We start from the raw sequence: 26801 nt of genomic DNA, 5'->3' as shown, positions 1-26801 counted from the left end.
GTACGGGGAGGCTTCAGAGTCGGACGAGAGTCGGGTGACTTTGAAGCCGCCCCTGTGTGAACCGGCACTTAGTGACCAAAACACTATTGGTAAATAAAGAAAACAGAAAAGAAACATATTGTTTTAAATGTGACTTTTGAGGCACAACACTTGTATTTAAAATATAAATCTTCTTTTATTGCATTTCTTATATCACATAAAAGACATTTTCACAAAAACAAAAACAAAAGAAAAACAATACATTTAAAATACAATGAAACAATACACCCTTATTACACCATTTAAAAAAGGGGGTAACACATCTCCATCATCAATTATTTAATTTTAGAAAAAATCTTAATCTTAATGCATTTCTTGGATGCAGTCCACTTTTTTAAGAGCCATATACTGTATGCATTGTTGTTTAGAATAACATTCTCTAAATAAATACAAAAATAGTAAGTAATTAAGAAAATACATGTTATCCAGTGTGTATAATTATAAACAGGCAAGGTTGCATTTACCCCAGCCCAGGTGAGAGGAGAGGAGAAAGCCCAAAGTGGAGACCCAAATGGGGAACCAGACCATTGGAAGCAGCACCCACCCGGACACATCAGCCCCTTTCAGCAATAGATATTCCAAATGACAATAGTTAAGTTGGTTCAAACTCTGAAAAATGTACATATATATATATATATATATATATATATATATATATATATATATCTATATATCAGATGGGGCCTGATTATACAGAAATCTCATCACAACTGCTAGGTCTCCAAAAAAGTTATAGCTCATACACAGGTGAAAGCATATAACTACCAATGCATAACCTTCATTGTTAATGAAGATTCCATATTGCTTCCTGGTTTCCCCATACATTCAACCAATTATTGTGAAATATAATCTACAAATAAAACTATACCTCATAAGCCCACTCTCATTGGTAACACCATGTCTCATATACAAAACCATATGTGTCATATTCTATTAATTACCTTGGTAAATGTATATCACTGATAGAAATCCTCCTCTCACTTTAAGGAAAGTTTAAATGATCCACACACTGGATCTCCAAAATCTCTTTTGCCATTCTGACAAACAGCCTCAAAAAACACCTCTCTGAAAGAAGTGGGAATCGCAGCAAACAAACATAATGTGCAGGACACCCAAGAGAATATAGTAACTTAAAGCTAGCCAGTGCAAAAAGCTATTCCTTATGACAAAAGTACATTTACAAACTTCACTAATTCAACGTATACACACAGGAACATCAACATCATCCGCATTGGAGGAATGAGGAGCCTGAGTATCTGGGGCATGCCTCCCCACTAATAAAGTCTCCCAGATTGGCCACAGGATGCTCAGGCAGTTAAAAGATGGCCTCCACGGTGCACAAGGAGCACGCGTGCAGCCTGATGGATAACAACGCCAGCCACTGTGGCCCTGGGTGCTGGGGGCCACGCATACCCAAACAAACCAGTCCAAACATGCGCACATCTCCGCCCCCCAAAGAGGCCCCACAGAAGAAGTCACTGGTGGTGCCCTACTGCCCGATAAACATCAGGGTTTGGCTCTGGCACCCACTGAGTCAACGATCAGGCTCCCCCAAAAGCAAACACTTCCACCATCTCAAGGGGTGCAACCTGCCTATAAATAAGGAATGACATGGTAACACAATTAACCATAAAATTGACAGTACTTCAACAATGTCACACTTTGGCAATATCTCAGCATACATATGTGCCAGGCAGAGATAATCAATATTTCTCCAGTTATTAAACTTGCCTTCAAGTATTAAAATACCAAATAAATAAGCTTAAAGTCATATGAACCATTTCACAAATCAATATAACACCATCAAGCAGGATAACAAGGACATGGGTGCCTACATACGGACCAATTATAAGGATCACAGCATATAAATAAATCATACCAGGCATTTGGCTCTAATCAACACATTTAAAATGTTGGAAAAAAAAAATACAAACCTATATATATTTATTAGAATATATATAGCTTAAAGCTGATAACATCATTCAGGCCTTGAGGCACCGTAGCCTTTAAATAATGTATCCATCTGGTCTCACGCTGAAGCACCTGCTTATCAAAGTCTCCACCCCTGGGATACGGCATTTCTAGTTATAGAAGGACTATTGGGAGCTATAGATTGAACTTTACAGAGACATTTTTTTATTAGCCAAGTGAACTATATCACAGGCAATCAGCAGAGTATACTACAGACAGCTTTAGTTATTTATATTTAAGAAATGAAGGTCAACTGACTTTTGTAATTCATGGGCCTAATGATCCCTTTAGGTGGAGCAGGTGTTTCATTGGCCTCCAGTGTATGGTGAGAAAGTAGATTAGAATTTAAACAATGTGACTTTTCAGTGTTCTTTTTACTAGTAATTAATATACGGAGGCATTCTTGTTTTCCAAAAACAAAGAAGTAAAAATTGTTTAGTACACTAAGACAGATATTTGTCTTAAAAAACATAAATGAATTTTAAACATTTTTAAACTACAGTTAACACAATAGTTTTTAAACTAGTTTTTCTGTGTATTTTGACATGCAGTGCAATTGATTTTAAAGAATCGTGCATGTGCTTAGAAACCGCTGTATATTTTTTTAAAATCATATGACATGTAACCACACTTTTTGTGAATGCAGCTATTTTCTAAATTGCAAAGTTCTAATGCATAATATTTGAGGGGCAATTCTATGCTAAACAGCTGTTTGTGAACACAGCCTAGGGACTGTTGTACAGAGCCCAGTAAAGCAAACAATATAACCGAAATGAGTTTTTCAGTAACAGACAAGGCATACAGTGTAGAGGGGACCAACAGATAAATCAGAAGGTTTTGTGCCTTTATGATGGGAACCTGAAGTCTCAGATTCTGCCATTTTCAGTGAGGCCATCCTATGTTACACCATAGCAAACATTCCAGGTCTTCTTTGGTGTTGTAAAACTTAGACCATAACCTTAGTGATAGACATAATTTAGACATTATCGCCTGTTATATCTTATTTTATTGTCCCATTATTCACATTGTTTTAACTTGAAAGTGTGCCCAGCCTACTCTTTACTTGAAAAGTATGTGCACATTTCACAAGCTTACCTTGATTTCACTTGCAACATACCAACACATATTGCAGTTATATTAAATAATAGATTGTACTTGCACCACACACTCACACACTTAATTTATCACAAACGTTTTTTAAAACTGACAGTATAATTATGTAAAATCTGTTGTTATACTGGTGTAGCACCCTGGAGTTTAGGCAGGTTGCTCCTCACAAATTTACCTGCCAGGATTAATAATCCTGGTTGCCTGTTAGAGAGAGAAGTTTGGCCTCATTGCACTTTTCTCTTCTACCACTAGGTGGTCGGGTACTTGGTGGTACCAGATATGAGAAGGGCAGTGCAAGGTCAGGTTACGGTATATGGGGTATATAAGCCAATGGGCAGGGGTTTTCTTGAATCCCTTGCTCTGCTGGAGGAGCCTATATATTCGGGTGGAGTAAGATGATCTAGGTTCTGTGCCACTTGGACGGCTGTCTGGGTGGACGCGTGTTGTATTGCCCGGGCTACTAGGCTGGAGATTGGGCCTATCCCGGGCACATCTGGCTGCTAGGCTGTCTGAGGGCCTATCCAGAAGCAAGAGAGCAGCGAAGGGGGTTGAGACTGCGGCTTGCAGTCCAACCAAAAGCCAGGGACCAAACAGATCAGCGGGGGTGAAGCTTGAGAGGTGTCTTGATTGCCAAGCTAGGGACCCAGCAGAGAAGTGGGAGTGACGCTTGAGGAAAATACTACTGTAAGAATTGGAGGAGCTCAAGGGATTCCGTGACAGTGAATCAGTAGGTCTAGTGAGAGACCGGGAGCTCAGTGGGCTGAAGAACTACAAGGAGTGATTGTAGTGGAATAGAAAGGAACTGTTAAGCTTTGTGTTAGGAACTGTTAAAGACTATTGCCAAAGGAGACAGCATTCCTGCACATGCAGATGTGGAGCCTCACTGGATGCCTTTCCCTGCTTGGCTGTCCTCATATCGAAGTCTTGGAGTCTGCCAATTGAACTTGCAACTACCTAAGGGTGTCCTGGCCCTAACCCTCTGTCCCCCAAAAGTTTGTTAAGAGAAATAAACTCTCTTTTGCGTTCAAGAAGTGTCTGGTGCCCAATGACTTTAATCATTTTGCACTCACTATGCTTCACAACCCACTTTACACAGAAGGATGTCAGCTATCGCTGGCCCTGGAGGCTCTTATTAGACCAAAGGAGGCCTGGGACCTTGCTACACCGGCTTATCAAAATCTCTAGCATAATAGAAAAAAAGCTGAGATTGGAAGTGCCAGCAACGTGAGTCATTTGACTAAGGCATTGAACATCCTAAGACATTACAGGCATTAAGTGACTAGAAACTAGTACTTAGGCAGTTCACAGAAGAAAGTCAACCCAATTTTTATTCAAGCCATAGATGGGACACTGGTGGACTTCATCAATCACTGTTGGCTTATATCTCTCAGGAACTTCTTAAGTAGGATTGTCCCCTGCTCTGCGCCCAATCCTTCTTCTTTATTCTCCATAATGTAAAATAAATAAAAACTCCCAAGCAGAAGAGTGATATCTACTCAAACTAGCCACAGGAGAGTGGTGCTGGGATACATATGGGTAGCGGGCAAAAGAGTAAAAAAGTATAAATGCACTATTATTTCTTTTTTTCTGTATGTATAGTATGTAGTATATTATTAGGTGTATATATATATGATTTATTTTAAAATTTCAGATGATCCAGATATTTAGCAATTTAGCAAAATACCAAGATAAATTCTACCATTACATTTTTTTTAAGTGTTTGGGAAGACTGAAAAAAAGGGTAATACAAGTATGGCAAATAAAATACAGTGTTGAAGAGAGTGGAATTAGAGGGTTTGAATGCTAAAAAAAACAGATGTATTCCAACAGTCCTTATAGAAGTACCTAATCTCACATACAGTATATGCTAACAGAAAATGTAATTTTTACAAAAGGGACACTGCCAAGGGAACAAAACCTTGTATCATTAAACACCTTAAACTGTGCATCCACATTAATCCATCAAATAGTGAAATGAGAACAAAACTTGCAGTATTGCAGCTCATACAACTGTACCTCCAGTAATGTGGTGTATCTCATTCAATGAAACAAGTGCAACCAAAGATATTTCAAGGATATTATGATTGTAAAACTGGGCAGAAATTCAAGACAAAAGATGAATCTATACAATAATAGGATCCAAAAAGATAACAAGTTGGAAAATGATCAAAATGTTTCAATACAAATTTATTTCAGAACATATCAACGAGCGAGATGTCTGCAATGCTGTTGCTCCAGAAAAAGATGTTGATGGATTTCATATTGTAAATATTGGAAGACTCTGCTTAGATCAGTCATCTATTATTCCTGCTACAGCTGCTGCTGTTTGGGAAATTATTAAAAGAACAGGTAAGATAACAAACAACTACTATATATACATGAAGTAGTGTACAGCTCATTATATTCTTTAATTGAGCTAATAACTTAAAGTGATACTAATCTATGGTTTATATGAAAAAAATTATATTGAAGTATGTATTGTTAAAGTGGAATTCCCACTTATACTCTAACTAGTTTTAAAAATGTTCTGCTCCACCCCCTAACACTTATGCTGACTAACCCGTGCAAAAAAGATATATCTACTTATATATTTTCCAGCTGCTCCAGTCTAGTCACTTGTTCTCCCTTGTGTCAGCTAGTGGCAGCTACAGGGCAGAGGAGAGGGCGCTTTGACAATGGCTAGTAAAGCCTGGAGGGGTGACCTCACCCATAGGCTTCAATGGCCCATTCATTGTCAAGGTGGCTATGTTTGTTGACCATGGTTCCACTGTATGGAGGAACATAGCCACCCTGCTGGCTCCCAAAATGGATTAGGCCCCTTTCACACTGCTGGCGTCCGGGCACCATCGGTAAAACGGCGCTATTTTTAGCACCGCTTTATCGTCATTTTAGCGGCGCTATTCGGCCACTAGCGGGGTGGTTTTAACCCCCGCTAGCGGCCGAGAAAAGGTTAAAAACCAGCCGCGAAAGGGTTAAAACCACCGCAAAGCGCTGCCACAGTAGCTATGCCAGCGGTATAGCCGTGCTGCCTCATTGATTTCAATGGGCAGGAGCGGTGAAGGAGCGGTGTATACATCGCTCCTTCACCGCTCCAAAGATGCTGCTAGCAGGACTTTTTTTTAGCGTCCTGCCAGCGCACCGCTCCAGTGTGAAAGCCCTGGGGACTTTCACATTGGAAAGACAGCAGCAGCTGTTTCAGGGTGCTTTACAGGCGCTATTCTTAGCGCTGTAGCGCCTGCAAAGCGCCCCAGTGTGAAAAAGGTCTTATGGACTAAGGGTTTTGTAGTGTGTGTGACCGTAACTAATGTGCACTGCTCGTTCCAAACAAAACAGAAGTGAAAGGGAAAAGAAGAGGTTTAGAAGCTTACAGAGGTCATTAGAAAAGCCAGTAAGAAACAATTTCATGAAAAATAGATTACAGGGCCATTAAAGTGGATGTAAACCTGATTCATGAAATTTGAAGCTGGGCACATATATCTGCAGTGTTTTCTTATCTCTCTTCAAAGTCCTATGTCCCGTAGCTGTCTCCTCCTCTGTTCTTCTGTTATCAGCCTGATAACTCCTGATAAGTTCTCTGTCACATATGATAAAAGCAGCCAAAGTTTTGTGTTGGGGATGATGCTATAAATAGATTAGCAGAGTCCTGAACTATTCCACGAACAGAGTTGAAAGTCTTTACCTATGAGGAGAGGGGGTGTGTGCCTTTCCTCCAATCAGCTGTCTTGGCTGTATGCCCAGACTTCAGTGCAGTGTTAACCAGGAAGAGAAAATCCCCTAACATGTTGTGCACTTTCAAAACAGTATATAAAGATGAAGACAGCATATATACAAGTAAAACTTATGTAGGGAGATTTGTTTCATCTCTGTGTATCATCTGAGGCTGTTCATTTCACTGGGTATACAGTCAGGTCCATAAATATTGGGACATCAACACAATTCTAATCTTTTTGGCTCTACACAACCAACCAAGTATTAAAAAGTGAAAGTTTGATGGAAGATTGTTAATTTGTCCCATTACTTTTGGTCCCTTAAAAAAGTTGGAGGCACATATACAAACTGTTGTACACCATTCACCTGATTTGGATGTAAATATCCTCAAATTAAAGCTGAAAGTCTGCAGTTAAAGCACATCTTGTTCGTTTCATTTCAAATCCATTGTGGTGGTGTATAGAGCCAAAAAGATTAGAATTGTGTCGATGTCCCAATATTTATGGACCTGACTGTATGTGAAGGTTTACATCCACTTTAAATGGACATGTATGGAGGTTTATTGTAGAATAAGGATGTTGTTTAGTGTCAAGCAAGCACAACTTGTGGAACTCTGGCCAAAACTAAGCAAAAAGTTTTGCTGTCTGTGTTTCCACCAGAAATATTTGTTCTCAATTGTACCAGTAACCACCTGTCACAACAGTAGGTAGTGAGCGGAACAGCCCACAAGTTCTTTTCCATGCTAATACTAAAAATGTATTCTTGATAATGTCCCTGCTATGCCCTGTACACATGGTCGGATTTTCCGACAGAAAATGTGTGATAGGACCTTGTTGTCGGAAATTCTGACCATGTGTAGGCTCCATCACACATTTTCCATCGGATTTTCCGACACACAAAGTTTGAGAGCAGGCTATAAAATTTTCCGACAACAAAATCCGTTGTTGGAATTTCCGATCGTGTGTACACAAATCCGACGCACAAAGTGCCACGCATGCTCAGAATAAATAAAGAGATGAAAGCTATTGGCTACTGCCCCATTTATAGTCCCGACGTACGTGTTTTACGTCGCCGTGTTCAGAATGATCGGATTTTCCGACAACTTTGTGTGACTGTGTGTATGCAACACAAGTTTAAGCCAACATCCGTCGAAAAAAATCTTAGGATTTTGTTGTCGGAATGTCCGATCAATGTCCGACCGTGTGTACGGGGCATTAGAGAGATTACCCTGCTTCCTCTCCTGTTCACCAACTATAAATAGGATAATAAATCAGAGAAATTCTCCTTAACAGGGTCACGGATTAAATCCTTCATCACACGATCCAAATTACATTTTTACATTAGTTCCACTTTATAGGTATTTCAGCAGGATCAAGAGAAACTTTTCTAATGTATTGATAGGATCACAAAGCAGAAACTGCCTTCTGTTTTGTTACTGATCTGTACAGCCCTTGTAATTACTGAAACTAGAAATCCCTTTAACCATTGGACCAACAATCTACTGTATATACACTCAGCTACAAACATGTGTAAGCCTGCATGATCTCTGCAGAGGGTGTCATGTAAATGAAATGAAAGCCCCAGGTCTTACAAGCCAGACTTTTGCCAAAGGATGCTCTCTGACGTGAATAAAGTATTCCACAACATGTTGCGCATGTTAGATCCCCCTCATGTTCTACTACGCGACCCAAGGGCTGCCAGAGAGGTGTGAACTTTTCTTCATAAAATGGGTATTTAGTTTTAACTTGTAAGATGGTTTGAGGGAGGGGATTTTTGAGGTGCCAAAACATTGAATAATACATTTAATAAAATCTATTTTTTATTTTATTAAATATAAAATCATTTTATAAAAAAAAATGAAGGAAATAAACAAAAAAACAAAATATACAAAGCTAGCAACTCCATGCATTTGCCGGGTAAGTACAATGGTTTCCACATGGAGCAGACCTTTGTATATATATTTTTTTGTTTATTTCCTTAATTTTGTTTTAAAATGATTTTATGTTTACTAAAATAAAAATTAGATTTTTATTAAATGCGTTATTCAATGTTTTGGCATCTCAAAAATCCCCTCCCTCAAACCTTCCTACAAACGATCTAACTAACTGGGATGTGGTGCAGTATATCCTCATATCTCCAGACAATATGTTTATAAAGTGTCCTAATTACTTTTAACAATGGTAAGGATTTGGATTGTGCAATTAAAAGTGCTTCATTTAATGTGTATGCCATTTTTCCTTATTTTGGAAAGTGTGGTGGAAGAAGTAGAGGTAGAACCCTCGTTTGGTTTTTACTGCTATCTGAGGGCTCTGGTAAAGATCCACGCTTTCTCTGTTACAACTGTCTGAATAAAACAGTCAAAAAGTAAAATTCCTCCATCCGTTCTGTTAGCATGGATGGAGGAATCTATTAGATTTCTCTCTTTCAGCGCGCAGACTGTGCAATTACAGCTAGCTTTGCCTTTCTCCTTGCAAAGTTCTTAAGTTGTACACTGAGCTAAATATACACAGCTCAGTGTACAATCCCAGTACCTGCCAAGTGCTGAGATAAATGAACCCCCATACATATGCAAGGGAGTTACCTCATCACATCCAGGCCAATGAAGATGGTTGAAGAAGGCCAATCAAGATGGTTGATGCTGGCAAGAATATTTTGGCGCTGGTGAGGAATCTTGTGGCTGTTGCATCGATTGAGGGAAGGTATCTATAATTTTGTAACTGCCATACTTTGTACAGTCAAGCTGATCCTTTGGCTTCCATGAATTGATTGCCTTACCCAGACCAAGTGTGCAGATAAAGACTTCTGATATTTCCCTGGATTTTCATATCTGCATACTTGGTCAGAATTAATATCTCTTGTAGTGAGTCAGCATAACAGTCTATCAACTAGCATTTTCAGAAAGTGGTCAGCAAAGACAGTCCTGCTTACTATGGGGGCAGTCATGCAGGCTCACTCCTGAGCAACGTTCTGTGTGTCCATTGACACACACAGTGCAGCTCAGCCCTGCCCCCTGCTTCCTCCTCACTGTCTGTGATTGATAGCAGCAGGAGCCAATTTGGCTTCCACTGCTGTGTCTGAGCCTATGAGGAGATAGTGAGCAGCTATGCTGCTCACATGCACAGTGCTGGATCGAGATCAGGCTCAAGTAAGTAAAAGGGGTGCTAAGGGAGGGAAGCTGCTCACGAGAGGTTTTTTATCTTAATATAAAAAATATTAAAGTCTTGTTCTTTCTCTTTTAAAAATAACAAACATGTTATACTTACCTGCTCTGTGCAGTGGTTGTACACAGAGCAGTCCCGATCCTCCTCTTCTTGGGTCGCTCTTCGGCACCCCTGGCTCCTCCCTCCTATTGAGTGCCCCCCACACAGGGCCGATCCTGGCCGGGGTGCACGGGGTGCAGTGCACCCAGGCGCCACAGAGCTGAAGCGCCAGAGTGCTCCCCTCCCTCCTCCTCTCCTTGTCCGTAGACGGCTCTCTCCACCGGTCACTGCCACTGCCGCCACTGTGCCCATCCACCCTCCCTCCTCCTCACAGAGGAGGAGAGCGAGACAGCCTGAGACTGGTGCGGCTGTCTCTGTGTTCAGAGAGAGACCAGCCATGCAGTGACGTCACGGGGGGCAGTCCGAGCCCAAGCTCGACGTGTTCCACTTCTCCTGTGTGTAACTCCGAGTCCTGCCTGCTGCCCAAGCCTGACACGCCTGACACGCTCTGTTCTCCACCCGGGCGGTGCGGCTGCATTAGCCTAATGGAGGGGGGTCTGTACTAATGTGGGGGGGTGATTTGTCCAGGGGGATCTGTACTAATGTAGGGGGGGTGATTTGTCCTGGGGGTCTGTACTAATGTGGGGGGGTGGTTTGTCCTGGGGGGTCTGTACTAATGTGGGGGGTGATTTGTCCTGGGGGGTCTGTACTAATGTAGGGGGGGTGATTTGTCCTGGGGGTTCTGTACTAATGTAGGGGGGGTGATTTGTCCTGGGGGTCTGTACTAATGTGGGGGGGTGGTTTATACTAATGTGGGGGGGTGATTTGTCCGGGGGGGTCTGTACTATTGTAGGGGGGTGGTTTGTCCTGGGGGGTCTGTACTAATGTAGAGGGTGATTTGTCCTGGGGGTTCTGTACTAATGTAGGGGGTGATTTGTCCTGGGGGGTCTGTACTAATGTAGGGGGGTGGTTTGTCCTGGGGGGGTGTCTGTACTAATGTAGGGGGGTGGTTTGTCCTGGGGGGGTCTGTACTAATGTAGGGGGTGGTTTGTCCTGGGGGGTCTATACTAATGTAGGGGGGGTGATTTTTCCAGGGGGTCTAAACTAATGTAGGGGGGGTGATTTGCCCTGGGGGTCTGTACTAATGTAGGGGGGTGGTTTGTCCTGGGGGGGTCTGTACTAATGTAGGGGGTGGTTTGTCCTGGGGGGTCTATACTAATGTAGGGGGGTGATTTTTCCAGGGGGTCTAAACTAATGTAGGGGGGGTGATTTGCCCTGGGGGTCTGTACTAATGTAGGGGGGGTGGTTTGTCCTGGGGGTCTGTACTAATGTAGGGGGGTGATTTGTCCTGGGGGGTCTGTACTAATGTAGAGGAAGTGGTCTGTACTAATGTAGAGGAGGTGGTTTGTCCTGGGGGGTCTATACTAATGTAGGGGGGTGATTTGGCCTGGGGTCTATACTAATGTAGGGGGGTGATTTGTCCTTGGGGGTCTGTACTAATGTGGGGGGGTGGTTTGTCCTGGGGGGGTCTATACTAATGTAGGGGGGGTGATTTGTCCAGGGGGTCTGTACTAATGTAGGGGGGATGATTTGTCCCGGGGGTCTGTACTAATGTAGGGGGGGTGGTTTGTCCTGGGGGTTTCTGTACTAATGTAGGGGGGATTGTCCTGGGGGGGGTCTATACTAATGTGGGGGGGTGATTTGTCCGGGGGGTCTAAACTTATGTAGGGGCGGGGGTGATTTGCCCTGGGGGGTCTGTACTAATGTAGGGGGGGACCTGCGACACATGAGGGAAAGCCACACAGCCTGGCGCCATCCCTGGTGGAGAAAGGAATGGAGTCATTGACAGAATATACAGAGTCACCACGGGCAATTCAGAGTGAGCAGACTCCTGATCAGAGGAACCGTTGTTGCTGTATCGCTGGGTCAGGTGAGAGGGCCGATCGGCCATTATTTACTAACGTCCATAGGAATTGCAGTCTCTGACCATCTCTTGTAACATGTCTGCAGTCTCTGATCATCTCTTGTATCATGTCTGCAGTCTCTGACCATCTCTTGTATCATGTCTGCAGTCTCTGACCATCTCTTGTATCTTGTCTGCAGTCTCTGACCATCTCTTGTTTCATGTCTGTAGTCTCTGACCATCTCTTGTATCATATATGCAGTCTCTGACTATCTCCTGTAGTTTGTCTGCAGTCTCTGACCATCTTCTGTACCATGTCTGCAGTCTCTCTCTGACCGTCTCCTGTAGTATGTCTGCAGTCTCTGACCGTCTCCTATATTATATCTGCAGTCTCTGACCATCTCCTGTACTATGTCTGCAGTCTCTGACCATCTCCTGTATTATATCTCCATTCTCTGACCATCTCCTGTAATATGTCTGCATTCTCTGACCATCTCCTGTAATATGTCCGCATTCTCTGACCATCTCTTGTAACATGTCTGCAGTCGCTAACCATCTCTTGTAACATGTCTGCAGTCTCTGACCATCTCTTGTAACATGTCTGCAGTCTCTGACCATCTCTTGTAACATGTCTGCAGTCTCTGACTATCTCCTGTAGTATGTCTGCAGTCTCTGACCATCTCTTGTAACATGTCTGCAGTCTCTGACCATCTCTTGTAACATGTCTGCATTCTCTGACCATCTCTTGTAACATGTCTGCAGTCTCTGACCATCTCTTGTAACATGTCTGCAGTCTCTGACCATCTCTTGTATCATGTCTGCAGTCTCTGACCATCTCTTGAATCATGTCTGCAGTCTCTGACCATCTCTTGTATTATGACTGCAGTCTCTGACCATCTCCTGTATTATGTCTGCAGTCTCTGACCATCTCTTGTATCATGTCTGCTGTCTCTGACCATCTCCTGTATTATGTCTGCAGTCTCTGACCATCTCCTGTATTATGTCTGCAGTCTCTGACTATCTCCTGTACTATGTCTGCAGTCTCTGACCATCTCCTGTATTATATCTCCAGTCTCTGACCATCTCCTGTACTATGTCTGCAGTCTCTGACCATTTCCTGTATTATATCTCCAGTCTCTGACCGTCTCCTGTAGTATGTCTGCAGTCTCCGATCATCTCTTGTATCATGTCTGTAGTCTCTGACCATCTCTTGTATTATGTCTGCAGTCTTTGACCATCTCTTGTATTATGTCTGCAGTCACTGATCATCTCCTGTAGTATGTCTGCAGTCTCTGACCATCTCCTGTATTATGCCTGCTGTCTCTGACCATCTCCTGTAGTATGTCTGCAGTCTCTGACCATCTCCTGTACCATGTCTGCAGTCTCTGACCGTCTCCTGTAGTATGTCTGCAGTCCCTGACCATCTCCTGTACCATGGCTGCAGTCTCTGACCATCTTCTCTATTATGTCTGCAGTCTCTGACCATCTCTTGTACTATGTCTGGGGGCTCTTTCTAACAGATTCTCTAACAGAAGCCCTCTCTGTGTGCATCAGAGAGACTCCGCTCCAGGTCTCATTAGTGTACGCTAATATTTCTGCACCCAGGTGTCTGTGACCCTAGGATCGGCCCTGCCCCCACAGCAGGCAGCTTGCTATGGGGGCACCCGAGTCATGCTGTAGCTTTGTGCATCCATTCAGACACAGAGCCATGGCCCGGCCCTGCCCCCCCTTTCTCCTCATTGGCTCACTGACTTTGATTGACAGCAGCGGGAGCAAATGACGCAAATGGCACTTCGCTACTGTCTCAGCCTATAAGGAGGGAAAGTCTGGACAGCTGAGTCTCTCGTGCAACATCGCTGGATTGAGAAGGGGCTCATGTAAGTATTAAGGGGGGGGGGGGGTGAAGGGGTCTGCTTGACACAGAAGGCTTTTTATCCTAATGCATAGAATGCATTTCGATAAAAAAAACCTTCTGCCTTTACAACCACTTTAATGCATAGAATGCATTAAGATAAAAAAAACCCTTCTGCCTTTAGAATCATTTTAAGTTGAACAGCATTATGGTGTGTATGTAGGGGAGAAAAGTTTACGAGTAAAAAGAGGTCTTTTTTTTTTGTGCCTTCTTTTTCACGCTTTTGCAACACTGTTAAAAGCACAAAAATGTACATTGTATCTTTTTCTTTTTAAATAGGGATAGAAACATTTGGTAAAAATGTTGTAGTTGCGGGCAGATCAAAAAACGTTGGCATGCCAATTGCTATGCTGATGCACACAGATGGCAGACATGAGAGACCTGGTGGTAAGTATGATACTTTTCTATAAGAATGTTTGCATTTCAAAGTGGACTAGATGTATATATGGTTTAGACTTAACACAGAATGTATTATCTTTTTCAGCTTCAATATCTTTTCAGGTAATGTCTTCACTGTCCTTACTAGCATAGCATGTCCTTAAAAATAAATAAAAGTACACCTTTAGAACAACTTAGTCCTGCAGACCCTGTACAGTAAGGCAGTGGACGGTGTCAATAGGACAGTGGACACTGTCAGTAGGGCAGTGGATGGTGTCAGTAGGGCAGTAGGCAGTGTCAGAAGCACAAAGGTTGGTGCCAGTAAGGTATTGGATGGTGTCAGTAGGGCAGAATTTGATGCCAGTAGTGGATGGTGTCAGTAGAGCAGTGGCCAGTTCAAGTAGGGCAGTGGACAGTGTCAGTAGGACAGTGGATGGTGTCAGTAGGGCAGTGGATGCCTGGTGTTAGGGCAGTGGATGGTGTCAGTATGGCAGTTGATGGTGTCAGTAGGGCAGTGGATGGTGTCAGTAGAGCAGTGGTCAGTCAGTAGAGCAGTGGACGGTGTCAGTAGGGCACTGGACGGTGTCAGTAGGGCAGTGGACAGTGCCAGTAAGGCAGTGGGTGGTGTCAGTAGGGCAGTGGATGGTGTCAGTAGAGCATTGGCTCGTGCCAGTTGGGCAGTGGACAGTGTAAGTAGGACAGCAGACAGTGTCAGTAAGGCAGAGGTTGATGTCAGTAGGCCAGTGGATGGTGTCAGCAGAGCAGTGGTCGGTGCCAGTAGGGCTGTAGAAGGTGCCAGTAGGGCTGTAGACAGTGTCAGTAAGGCAGTGGACGGTGTCAGTAAAGCAGGGGATGGTGTCAGTAGGACAGTGGATGATGTCAGTCTTTTTTTTATTTTTGTTTTTTTAAATATTTTTTATCATTTTAATTTTTTTTTACAACTTTTTTTTTTTTACATTTTTCCTCAGCAGTCCTGTTGAGGGCTTTAGTGAAATATTGGGGATTTAAACAGAACCTCAATGTCTTACTTTTGGAACAGAGAAAGGAAATTAAGAACACAGTCCTTAACGTCCATCTCTGCAGCCTCAGCTGCACAGAATGAATGAACAGGAATAGTTTTGTACAGAGCTTCCTATTCATTCACAAACCAAATCATGGTAAACACAGTTGTGATTAGTGATTAGTAGGGATGAGCTTCGAGTTCGAGTCGAACTCATGTTCGACTCGAACATTGGCTGTTCGCAAGTTCACCGAACAGCGAACAATTTGGGGTGTTCGCGGCAAATTCGAATGCCGCGGAACACCCTTTAAAAGTCTATGGGAGAAATCAAAAGTGCTAATTTTAAAGGCTAATATGCAAGTTATTGTCATAAAAAGTGTTTGGGGACCTGGGTCCTGCCCCAGGGGACATGGATCAATGCAAAAAAAAGTTTTAAAAACGGCCGTTTTTTCAGGAGCAGTGATTTTAATAATACTTAAAGTCAATCAATAAAAGTGTAATATCCCTTTAAATTTCGTACCTGGGGGGTGTCTATAGTGTGCCTGTAAAGGGGCGCATGTTTCCTGTGTTTAGAACAGTCTGACAGCAAAATGACATTTTGAAGGAAAAAACTCATTTAAAACTACCCGCGGCTATTGCATTGCCGACAATACACATAGAAGTTCATTGATAAAAACGGCATGGGAATTCCCCAAAGGGGAACCCCGAACCAAAATTAAAAAAAAAAAATGACGTGGGGGTCCCCCTAAATTCCATACCAGGCCCTTCAGGTCTGGTATGGATATTAAGGGGAACCCCGGCCAAAATTTAAAAAAAAAAATGACGTGGGGTTCCCCCTAAATTCCATACCAGACCCTTCAGGTCTGGTATGGATTTTAAGGGGAACCCCGCACCAAAAAAAAAAAAAAAAAACGGCGTGGGGTCCCCCCAAAAATCCATACCAGACCCTTATCCGAGCACGCAACCTGGCCGGCCGCAGGAAAAGAGGGGGGGACAAGAGTGCGGCCCCCCCTCCCTCCTGAACCGTACCAGGCCACATGCCCTCAACATTGGGAGGGTGCTTTGGGGTAGCCCCCCAAAACACCTTGTCCCCATGTTGATGAGGACAAGGGCCTCATCCCCACAACCCTGGCCGGTGGTTGTGGGGGTCTGCGGGCGGGGGGCTTATCGGAATCTGGAAGCCCCCTTTAACAAGGTGACCCCCAGATCCCGGCCCCCCCCCCTGTGTGAAATGGTAAGGGGGTACATAAGTACCCCTACCATTTCACGAAAAAAGTGTCAAAAATGTTAAAAATGACAAGAGACAGTTTTTGACAATTCCTTTATTTAAATGCTTCTTCTTTCTTCTATCTTGCTTCATCTTCTGGTTCTTCTGGCTCTTCTGGTTCTTCTGGTTCTTCCTCCGGCGTTCTCGTCCAGCATCTCCTCCGCGGCGTCTTCTGTCTTCTTCTCCTCGGGCCGCTCCGCACCCATGGCATGGGGGGGAGGCTCCCGCTCTTCTCTTCTTCTCTTCTTCTTTTCTTCTTTTCTTCTTTTCTTCTCTTCTTCTCTTCTTCTTCATTTTCTTCTCCGGGCCGCTCCGCAATCCATGCTGGCATGGAGGGAGGCTCCCGCTGTGTGACGGCGCTCCTCGTCTGACAGTTCTTAAATAACGGGGGGGGGGGGGCCACCCGGTGACCCCGCCCCCCTCTGACGCACGGTGACTTGACGGGACTTCCCTGTGGCATTCCCCGTGACGTCACAGGGAAGTCCCGTCAAGTCACCGTGCGTCAGAGGGGGGCGGGGTCACCGGGTGGCCCCGCCCCCCCCGTTATTTAAGAACTGTCAGACGAGGAGCGCCGTCACACAGCGGGAGCCTCCCTCCATGCCAGCATGGATTGAGGAGCGGCCCGGAGAAGAAAATGAAGAAGAAGAGAAGAAGAGAAGAAAAGAAGAAAAGAAGAAAAGAAGAAAAGAAGAAGAGAAGAGCGGGAGCCTCCCCCCCATGCCATGGGTGCGGAGCGGCCCGAGGAGAAGAAGACAGAAGACGCCGCGGAGGAGATGCTGGACGAGAACGCCGGAGGAAGAACCAGAAGAACCAGAAGAGCCAGAAGAACCAGAAGATGAAGCAAGATAGAAGAAAGAAGAAGCATTTAAATAAAGGAATTGTCAAAAACTGTCTCTTGTCATTTTTAACATTTTTGACACTTTTTTCGTGAAATGGTAGGGGTACTTATGTACCCCCTTACCATTTCACACAGGGGGGGGGCCGGGATCTGGGGGTCACCTTGTTAAAGGGGGCTTCCAGATTCCGATAAGCCCCCCGCCCGCAGACCCCCACAACCACCAGCCAGGGTTGTGGGGATGAGGCCCTTGTCCTCATCAACATGGGGACAAGGTGTTTTGGGGGGCTACCCCAAAGCACCCTCCCAATGTTGAGGGCATGTGGCCTGGTACGGTTCAGGAGGGAGGGGGGGCCGCACTCTCGTCCCCCCCTCTTTTCCTGCGGCCTGCCAGGTTGCGTGCTCGGATAAGGGTCTGGTATGGATTTTTGGGGGGACCCCACGCCGTTTTTTTTTTTTTTTTTTGGCGCGGGGTTCCCCTTAAAATCCATACCAGACCTGAAGGGTCTGGTATGGAATTTAGGGGGAACCCCACGTCATTTTTTTTTTTTAATTTTGGCCGGGGTTCCCCTTAATATCCATACCAGACCTGAAGGGCCTGGTATGGAATTTAGGGGGACCCCCACGTCATTTTTTTTTTTTAATTTTGGTTCGGGGTTCCCCTTTGGGGAATTCCCATGCCGTTTTTATCAATGAACTTCTATGTGTATTGTCGGCAATGCAATAGCCGCGGGTAGTTTTAAATGAGTTTTTTCCTTCAAAATGTCATTTTGCTGTCAGACTGTTCTAAACACAGGAAACATGCACCCCTTTACAGGCACACTATAGACACCCCCCAGGTACGAAATTTAAAGGGATATTACACTTTTATTGTTTGACTTTAAGCATTATTAAAATCACTGCTCCTGAAAAAACGGCCGTTTTTAAAACTTTTTTTTGCATTGATCCATGTCCCCTGGGGCAGGACCCAGGTCCCCAAACACTTTTTATGACAATAACTTGCATATAAGCCTTGAAAATTAGCACTTTTGATTATTCATGTTCGTGTCCCATAGACTTTAACGGTGTTCGCATGTTCGAACGAACTTTTTTCCTGTTCGCATGTTCTGGTGCGAACCGAACAGGGGGGTGTTCGGCTCATCCCTAGTGATTAGTACCAATCGCTCGCTGTGTTAATTCAGAAAAGGAAGGGGTGGGTAAATAACATATTTACCTGCCCCTTTCCTGTTTTCCTTCCCTCCTCTCCCGACTGCTGCGGTGCATCGTTTCAGCATGGAGAGCAGGGAAGAGACAGGTAAATACATCATTGTCAAATGGGGAAGACCAGGGAAGCACACAGGTGGACCAGGCAGCAGGAAGAAGTGGAACCTGGACAACAGGGGCAACGGAGGCGGTATTTACTAGAACATATTGGCTGTATTTTCCTCCTGCAGCAGCTGAATGCCAGCGGAAAGGAGAGGTGGCTTTCAGTTGCTATAGGAGAAAAATACAGGGATTGGTTCCAGTATATGCCTCGACCGCTGCCCCTCCTGTCCAGGTGTAAAACCAAATGTGACAGGGAGGCAACACAGACCCCCTGGAGCATGGGGGGGGGGGTCGCCATTGCGATCCCTGTGACCCCTGAAGCTATGCAAGTGGTATCTCGCCTCATTGGTGAGGTTGAACTTGGCCTGAAGACCAACTAGTCAAACACTACATGGAATCCATGTTCGTACAAAATGTAGGCTTTCATTGCTGTCGTCCTTTTAAAGAACTAGTTAATTGTGTGTTTCATTACCCTTGAAGTAATACTGAAGTCAGAGCTCCTAGTATGTGTTAACATTAGTTATTTTAATATTAAAGCCACTGGATCAGGAAAGCCACCAGGTAACTAGTATTTTTTATAAAATGAGGTCTGCAGGCTATCATATATTTTTTTTCTTAGAAGATGTTTGCTTTTATAATTATGTGTTACAGGAAACCTGCTATGAATAAAGCATGGAAGCTGCCATTGCTGACCTCTGCTTCTGAAAATGCTTGTTTCATAGTTGTCATGCTGACCCTTTTACTTCAGCTCACTGACCTGAAACAAGTATGTAAATAATAATGCATTGCCTTTGACATTTATGATTTGCATACGTATCCCAGGTAGCATAGTGATTAGCTACTGATAATAGTCCTTTATAGTTCTGGAAAACTAAATATGATACAAGCATTATGATGAGACTGTATTTATAACTTTATGATTTCTCTTAAGGTGATGCCACTGTAACAATTACCCACAGATATACTCCGAAAGCTTTACTGAAGAGACACACTCAACTAGCAGATATTATAATTGTGGCAGCAGGTAAAAGTCTTTTTCTTTTATGCTATTCATGCTATTGCTTGTCTAAAAGTCTAAAAACAAGCATTACTGAAGAATTGTTTTACAACAGTTTTACAGCCATAGGCATGCACAGCCTATCACATTAGGGTGTGCACCACAAAGCTCAAACACACATGCGTATATATATATATATAGATATATATATATATATATATATCTATATATATATATATATCTATATATATATATATATAGATATATATATATATATATATATATATATCTATATATATATATATATAGATATAGATATATATTGTAGTGATATAATAATATATAATTAATATTAACATATATATCTATATCTATATATAGATATATATATCTATATATAGATATAGATATATATATATATATATATATCTATATCTATATATAGATATAGATATATATCTATATATATATATAGATATAGATATATATAGATATATATCTATATCTATATATAGATATAGATATATATCTATATATATCTATATATATATATATTTTTTTTATATATAGATATATATACACATTACGTTGTCAAAGGTATTGGGACACCTACCTTTACACGCACATGAACTTTATTGGCATCCCAGTCTTAATCCGTAGGGTTCAATATTGAGTTGGCCCACCCTTTGCAGCTATAACAGCTTCAACTTTTCTGGGAAGACTGTCCACAAAGTTTAGAAGTATGTCTATGGGAATGTTTGACTATTCTTCCAGAAGCGCATTTGTTAGGTCAGGCACTGATGTTGGACGAGAAGGCCAGGCTCCCAGCCTCCACTCTAATTCATCCTAAAGGTGTTCTATCGGCTTGAGGTCAGGACTCTGTGTAGGCCAGGCAAGTTCCTCCACCTCAAACTCGCTCATCCATGTCTTTATGGACCTTGTTTTGTGCACTGGTCCAAATCATTTAGTGGCGGGGGGGATTATGGCGTGGGGTTGTTTATCAGGGGTTGGGGTTGGGCTTGGCCCCTTAGTTCCAGTGAAGGGAACACTTAAGGTGTCAGCATACCAAGACATTTTGGACACTTTTATGCTCCCAACTTTGTGGGAACAGTTTGGGGATGGCCCCTTCCTGTTCCAACCATGACTGCGCACCAGTGCACAAAGAAAGGTCCGTAAAGATATGGACTTAGCAGGGGTGGTGGAAAATTAACTTTAAGTGCAATAATTCACATTATAATAGTAATTAAAACATATAAAATTAACTGTAACAATTCTACAAATTCCAAAGTGCTATAATGGTGTGAACCTCCAAACTGAAAAGTTGTTGCACTTAAAGTTACTTTGTATTACAATTATCTGTAGAGTTTCATTTGTTATGTCTTGTTTTCAGTTTGATGTGTATTATATATGATGTTACATATCACAGAGACAGGTATTATGGTAATATTGAAGTTTATTGAGATTTTCATATATTAGAGGGTTCCACCATTATTGTTAAGTTATTGATTAGTAAGTTAGCGCTGCACTTTTTTTTTTTTTCTGGTGTGGAAACACATAACAGTGCTTAGTGACAGGCCATTTACTGAAACTTTAAAAATTTTTTTTGTAAATAGTAGTGTGGTGATTACCTATTAAACTAAAGATTGGCATGTGGCATTAATAAACATTGACTTATTTCAGTTGTGCCCCACCAGGCCGCCCCCCCCCCCCCCCCCCCCATGGACAATGTGCCTGGCTGCGGAGTTTATCTCCCCATTCCTGCACTCAGGGCACTGATTGGCAGCACTGATGGACACTGGCAACACTGATGGGCACTGATTGGCTTTAGCGGGCCCGTTCCTGCGATTATGTTCCCGTTTATAAAAAGTGACAAAGCGGAGCGCGGGTCCCCCTATTGGACTTCTCAGCCGCCGGGTCACCGTGACCCCCCTCACGGCAGGGCTGTGCGTTCGTTTCCTGCGGGATCTACACTCGGGAAAGCTGACGTCATCAACCAGGCCTTTGGAGCAGAATGATCCGCCCTCTTCAGTCCCCCCTCCTATTCTCAGAGTTCCAGGAGGTGAAGCGGCTGAGGCGGAGTGTCACGTCCAAGGAAGTGCAGGAAGGGTCTGCTGAGGAGAGAAGAGAAGGAGTCCGGCGGCGGAGGAGCCCTGAGAAGGATCGGCTGGTCCAGATGATTTTAAGTTCTGGGGAGACGTTTAAATTCCCTGTGCTGGGCAAGACTGCTAGCAGCAGTCATGGCTTTTTGGTAAGCAAGCTACCTCACTTTTGGGTGTTGACACACGTTGGTTTTGCATTGGGAAGATTGGTGTCACAGCTTCTATTTCCTGCAGTTCATCTTTTCTCCTGTGGAGGCATATTGCTTATGGATTTTCTCATTTATCACTATGGGACATTGCTTTAGTTTTCTTCTTTTTCCTTTTTTTCTTTTTTAAATATTTTTTCTTTTTTCTTCTTTTTATGTAGTTATTTTTTTATTTTTTTATTTCACTTACCATTGTATGTATCACTGTTTTTTGATTATTCCACAATTTTTATTATCATAACGATATCATATTTCACATCATTATTAACGCTGCACTCGCTGTATTGTTTATCCTATTGCAAGTTTTTTGGTATTGAACTTTAGGTGCTGGCTGCTTTACACTTATAACACTTTCATTATTTATTTTTAGTTGCTGATTTATATCTAGAGCAGCGTTGACCTGAGGGTTTTTTCTTTTATACTGATTAGCATTGATAGGCTGCAGTGATTGGCAGCACTGATTGGCAGCACTTATTGGCAGCACTGATTGGCAGCGTTGTGGGGGACTAAATGGCAGCACTGATGGGCACTGATAGGTGGCCCTAATAGGTGGCATTGATTTGCACTGATAGGCGGCACTGACTGGCAGCACGGATTGGCGCTGATAGGCAGCACTGATGGGCACTAATTGTCAGCACTGATTGGCTTTGATGGGCAGCACTGATGGGCACTGATCGGCTGCCCTGATTGGCAGCACTGATTGGCACTGATTGGCAGCACTGATAGGTGGCACTGATAGGCAGGACTGATTGACACTGATAGGCGGCCCTGACTGGCAGCACTGATGGGTACAGTTTGGCACTGATTGGCACTGATAGGCAGCACTGATGGGCACTGAGTGGCGGCATTGATTGGCACTTATAGGCAGCACTGATGGGCACTGATTGGCAGCATTAATTGGCACTGGATTAGCACTGATTGGCAGCATTGATTGGCACTAGTAGGCAGCACTGATGGGCAGCATTAATTGGCACTGATTGACACTGATAGGCAGCACTGATTGGCACTGATAGGCAGCACTGATGGGCTCTGATTGGCAGAACTGATTGGCACTGATAGGTAGCACCGATGGGCACTGATTGATGGCTTTGATTGCCACTTATAGGCAGCACTGATGGACACTGATTGGCAGCATTAATTGGCACTGGATTGGCACTGATTGGCAGCATTGATTGGCACTGATAGGCAGCACTGATGGGCACAAATGGGCAGCACTGATGGGCAGCACTGATGGGCACTGATTGACACTGATAGGCAGCACTGATGCGGACTGATTGGCAGCACTGATGAGCACTTATTGGCAGCATTGATTGGCACTGATAGGCAGCATTGATTGGCACTGATAGTCAGCACTGATGGACATAATGGGCAGCACTAATAGGCAGCACTGATGGGATGGGCACTGATTGGGAGCATTGATTGGCACTGATAGGCAGCACAGATGGGCAGCACTGATGGGCACAGATTGGCAGCACTCATTGACACTGACAGGGTAGAGGGGAGTTTCACATGCAGCAGATAGTGAGGTTTGCCAGAGCCACTCAGTGTGTGAAACTGTCAGGGAATGTAACAGCGGAAGGAACCATTTCTGAAAATATTTTTTTCTGCCAAATAGATAGGAGATAAGGAGAGCTAGGCATTTATCACCTCTTGAGAAACGTTGGCCATTCTGCCCAACCAACCCCAAAATCTTTGTGGGGGACTAAATGGCAGCACTGATAGGTGGCCCTAATAGGTGGCATTGATTTGCACTGATAGGCGGCACTGACTGGCAGCACGGATTGGCGCTGATAGGCAGCACTGATGGGCACTAATTGTCAGCACTGATTGGCTTTGATGGGCACTGATCGGCTGCCCTGATTGGTAGCACTGATAGGTGGCACTGATAGGCAGGACTGATTGGCACTGATAGGCAGCACTGACTGGCAGCACTGATGGGTACTGTTTGGCAGCACTGATTGGCACTGATAGGCAGCACTGATGGGCACTGAGTGGCGGCATTGATTGGCACTTATAGGCAGCACTGATGGGCACTGATTGGCAGCATTAATTGGCACTGGATTAGCACTGATTGGCAGCATTGATTGGCACTGGTAGGCAGCACTGATGGGCAGCATTAATTGGCACCGATTGACACTGATAGGCAGCACTGATTGGCACTGATAGGCAGCACTGATTGGCTCTGATTGGCAGAACTGATTGGCACTGATAGGTAGTACCGATGGGCACTGATAGATGGCATTGATTGGTACTTGTAGGCAGCACTGATGGACACTGATTGGCAGCATTAATTGGCACTGGATTGGCACTGATTGGCAGCATTGATTGGCACTGATAGGCAGCACTGATAGGCACAAATGGGCAGCACTGATGGGCAGCACTGATGGGCACTGATTGACACTGATAGGCAGCACTGATGCGGACTGATTGGCAGCACCGATGGGCACTTATTGGCAGCATTGATTGGCACTGATAGGCAGCACTGATGGGCACTGATTGACAGCATTGATTGGCACTGATTGGCAGCATTGATTGACACTGATAGGCAGCACTGATGGACATAATGGGCAGCACTAATAGGCAGCACTGATGGGATGGGCACTGATTGGGAGCATTGATTGGCACTGATAGGCAGCACAGATGGGCAGCACTGATGGGCACAGATTGGCAGCACTCATTGACACTGACAGGGTAGAGGGGAGTTTCACATGCAGCAGATAGTGAGGTTTGCCAGAGCCACTCAGTGTGTGAAACTGTCAGGGAATGTAACAGCGGAAGGAACCATTTCTGAAAATATTTTTTTCTGCCAAATAGATAGGAGATAAGGAGAGCTAGGCATTTATCACCTCTTGAGAAACGTTGGCCATTCTGCCCAACCAACCCCAAAATCTTAGGAGTCTTAGTATTTGTCACCAGAAGCGTTTATTGGTATGGCAAGCCTAAAATTATGATAAATATTTGCCAACCCCAAAATCCAAGAAATGTTATGAATTTAGGGTATGTCCTAGTATATAAATGACTTGTCACCAGAAGCGTTTAATGGTAGGGCAAGCCTAAAAATTATGATAAGGATCTGCCTGTTTTTAGCAACAATTAATTTATTTGTGGGAATTAGGGATAGGCCAAACACCCCCCCCCCCCCCCCCCCCAGTTTGGTTTGCAGCAACACATGCGAACAGGCAAAAAATTTGTGCCAACACGCGAACCCTGTTATGGGACCTTTAAAGGCTTATATGCAAGTTATTGCCATAAAAAGTGTATGGGGACCCGGGTACTGCCCTAGGGGGCATGTATCAATTAGGGATGGGCTGAACTCCCCTCCCCCTCCTCGGTTTGATTCGCACTAGAAGATGCAAACAGGCAAAAAATTTGTGCGAACATGTGAACCTTATTAAAGTCTATGGGACACAAACATGAAAAATCCATAGTACTCATTTTAAAGGCTTATATGCAAGTTATTGCCCTAAAAAGTGTACGGGGAGCCGGGTACTTTAAAACTACAGTTTTTTCAGAAGCAGTGATTTTAACCACTTGACCACTGGGCACTTAAACCCCCTTAATAACCAGACCAATTTTCAGCTTTCGGTGCTCTCACACTTTGAATGACAATTACTCAGTCATGCAACACTGTACCCAAATGAATTTTTTGTCCTTTTTTTCACACAAATAGAGCTTTCTTTTGGTGGTATTTAATCACCGCTGGGTTCTTTATTTTTTGCGCTATAAAAGAAAAAAGACCGAAAATTCTGTAAAAAAATGCATTTTTCTTCGTTTCTGTTATAAAATTTTGCAAATTAGTAATTTTTTCTTCATATATTTTGGCCAAAATGTATACCGCTACATATCTTTGGTAAAAATAACCCAAATCGGTGTATATTATTTGGTCTTTGTGAAAGTTATAGAGTCCACAAGCTATGGTGTCAATCTCTGAAAATTGATCACACCTGAAGTACTGACAGCCTATCTCATTTCTTGAGACCCTAACATGCCAGAAAAAGTACAAATACCCCCCAAATGACCCCTTTTTGAAAGAAGACATTCCAAGGTATTTAGAAAGATGCATGATGAGTTTTTTGAAGTTGTCATTTTTTCCCACAATTCTTTGCAAAATCAAGATTTTTTTTTTCTTTTTTTTTTTTTCACAAAATTGTCATATTAGCAGGTTATTTCTCACACACAGCATATGCATACCTCAAATTACACCCCAAAACACATTCTGCTATTACTCCCGAGTATGGCGATACCACATGTCTGACACTTTTACACAGCGTGGCCACATTCAGAGGCCCAACATGCACGGAACACCATCAGGCGTTCTGGAGTGCCCAGGCCAATTCTGACATTTCTCTCCTACATGTAAAAATCATAATTTATTTGATAGAAAATTACATAGAACCCCAAAACATTATATATATTTTTTTAGCAAAGACCCTAGAAAATACAATGGCAGTCGTGGCAACTTTTTATCTCGCACGGTATTTGCGCAGCAATTTTTCGAACACGTTTTGTTTGAAAAAAAAACTGTTTTGTGCTTTCAAAAAAAACAAAACAGTAAAGTTAGCCCAATGTTTTTACATAATGTGAATAATGAAGTTATGCCGAGTAAATAGATACCTAACATGTCACCCTTCAAAATTGCACACGCTCGTGGAATGACGCCAAACTTCACTACTTAAAAATCCCCATAGGAGACGCTTTAAAAAATTTTACTGGTTACATGTTGTGAGTTACAGAGGAGGTCTAGGGCCAAAATTATTGCTCTCACTCTAACGATTGCAGCGATACCTCACATGTGTGGTTTGAACACCATTTTCATATGTGGGCGCAACTTACGTATGCGTTCACTTCTGACTGCGAGCACACGGGGAAAT

At 43.4% G+C, this 26801-nt stretch overlaps 1 protein-coding gene across 2 annotated transcripts in view; it reads left to right on the top strand.

Annotated features, from left to right (window-relative positions):
• MTHFD2L (methylenetetrahydrofolate dehydrogenase (NADP+ dependent) 2 like) overlaps positions 1-26801 on the top strand; it is a 177292-nt gene that overhangs the window by 92101 nt on the left and 58390 nt on the right. For both annotated transcript variants that reach the window (XM_073601027.1, XM_073601026.1), the window contains 3 exons: positions 5317-5469; positions 14123-14230; positions 19560-19652. In XM_073601027.1, coding sequence (XP_073457128.1) covers positions 5317-5469; positions 14123-14230; positions 19560-19652 — 354 coding nt within the window. The remainder of the gene's footprint in view (positions 1-5316; positions 5470-14122; positions 14231-19559; positions 19653-26801) is intronic.

Source organism: Aquarana catesbeiana, linkage group LG01 (assembly GCF_042186555.1).
Source record: "Aquarana catesbeiana isolate 2022-GZ linkage group LG01, ASM4218655v1, whole genome shotgun sequence".
NCBI lineage: Eukaryota > Metazoa > Chordata > Amphibia > Anura > Ranidae > Aquarana > Aquarana catesbeiana.
The sequence above is the reverse complement of the archived record's forward strand: the minus strand, read 5'-3'. Positions and strand labels throughout refer to the sequence as shown.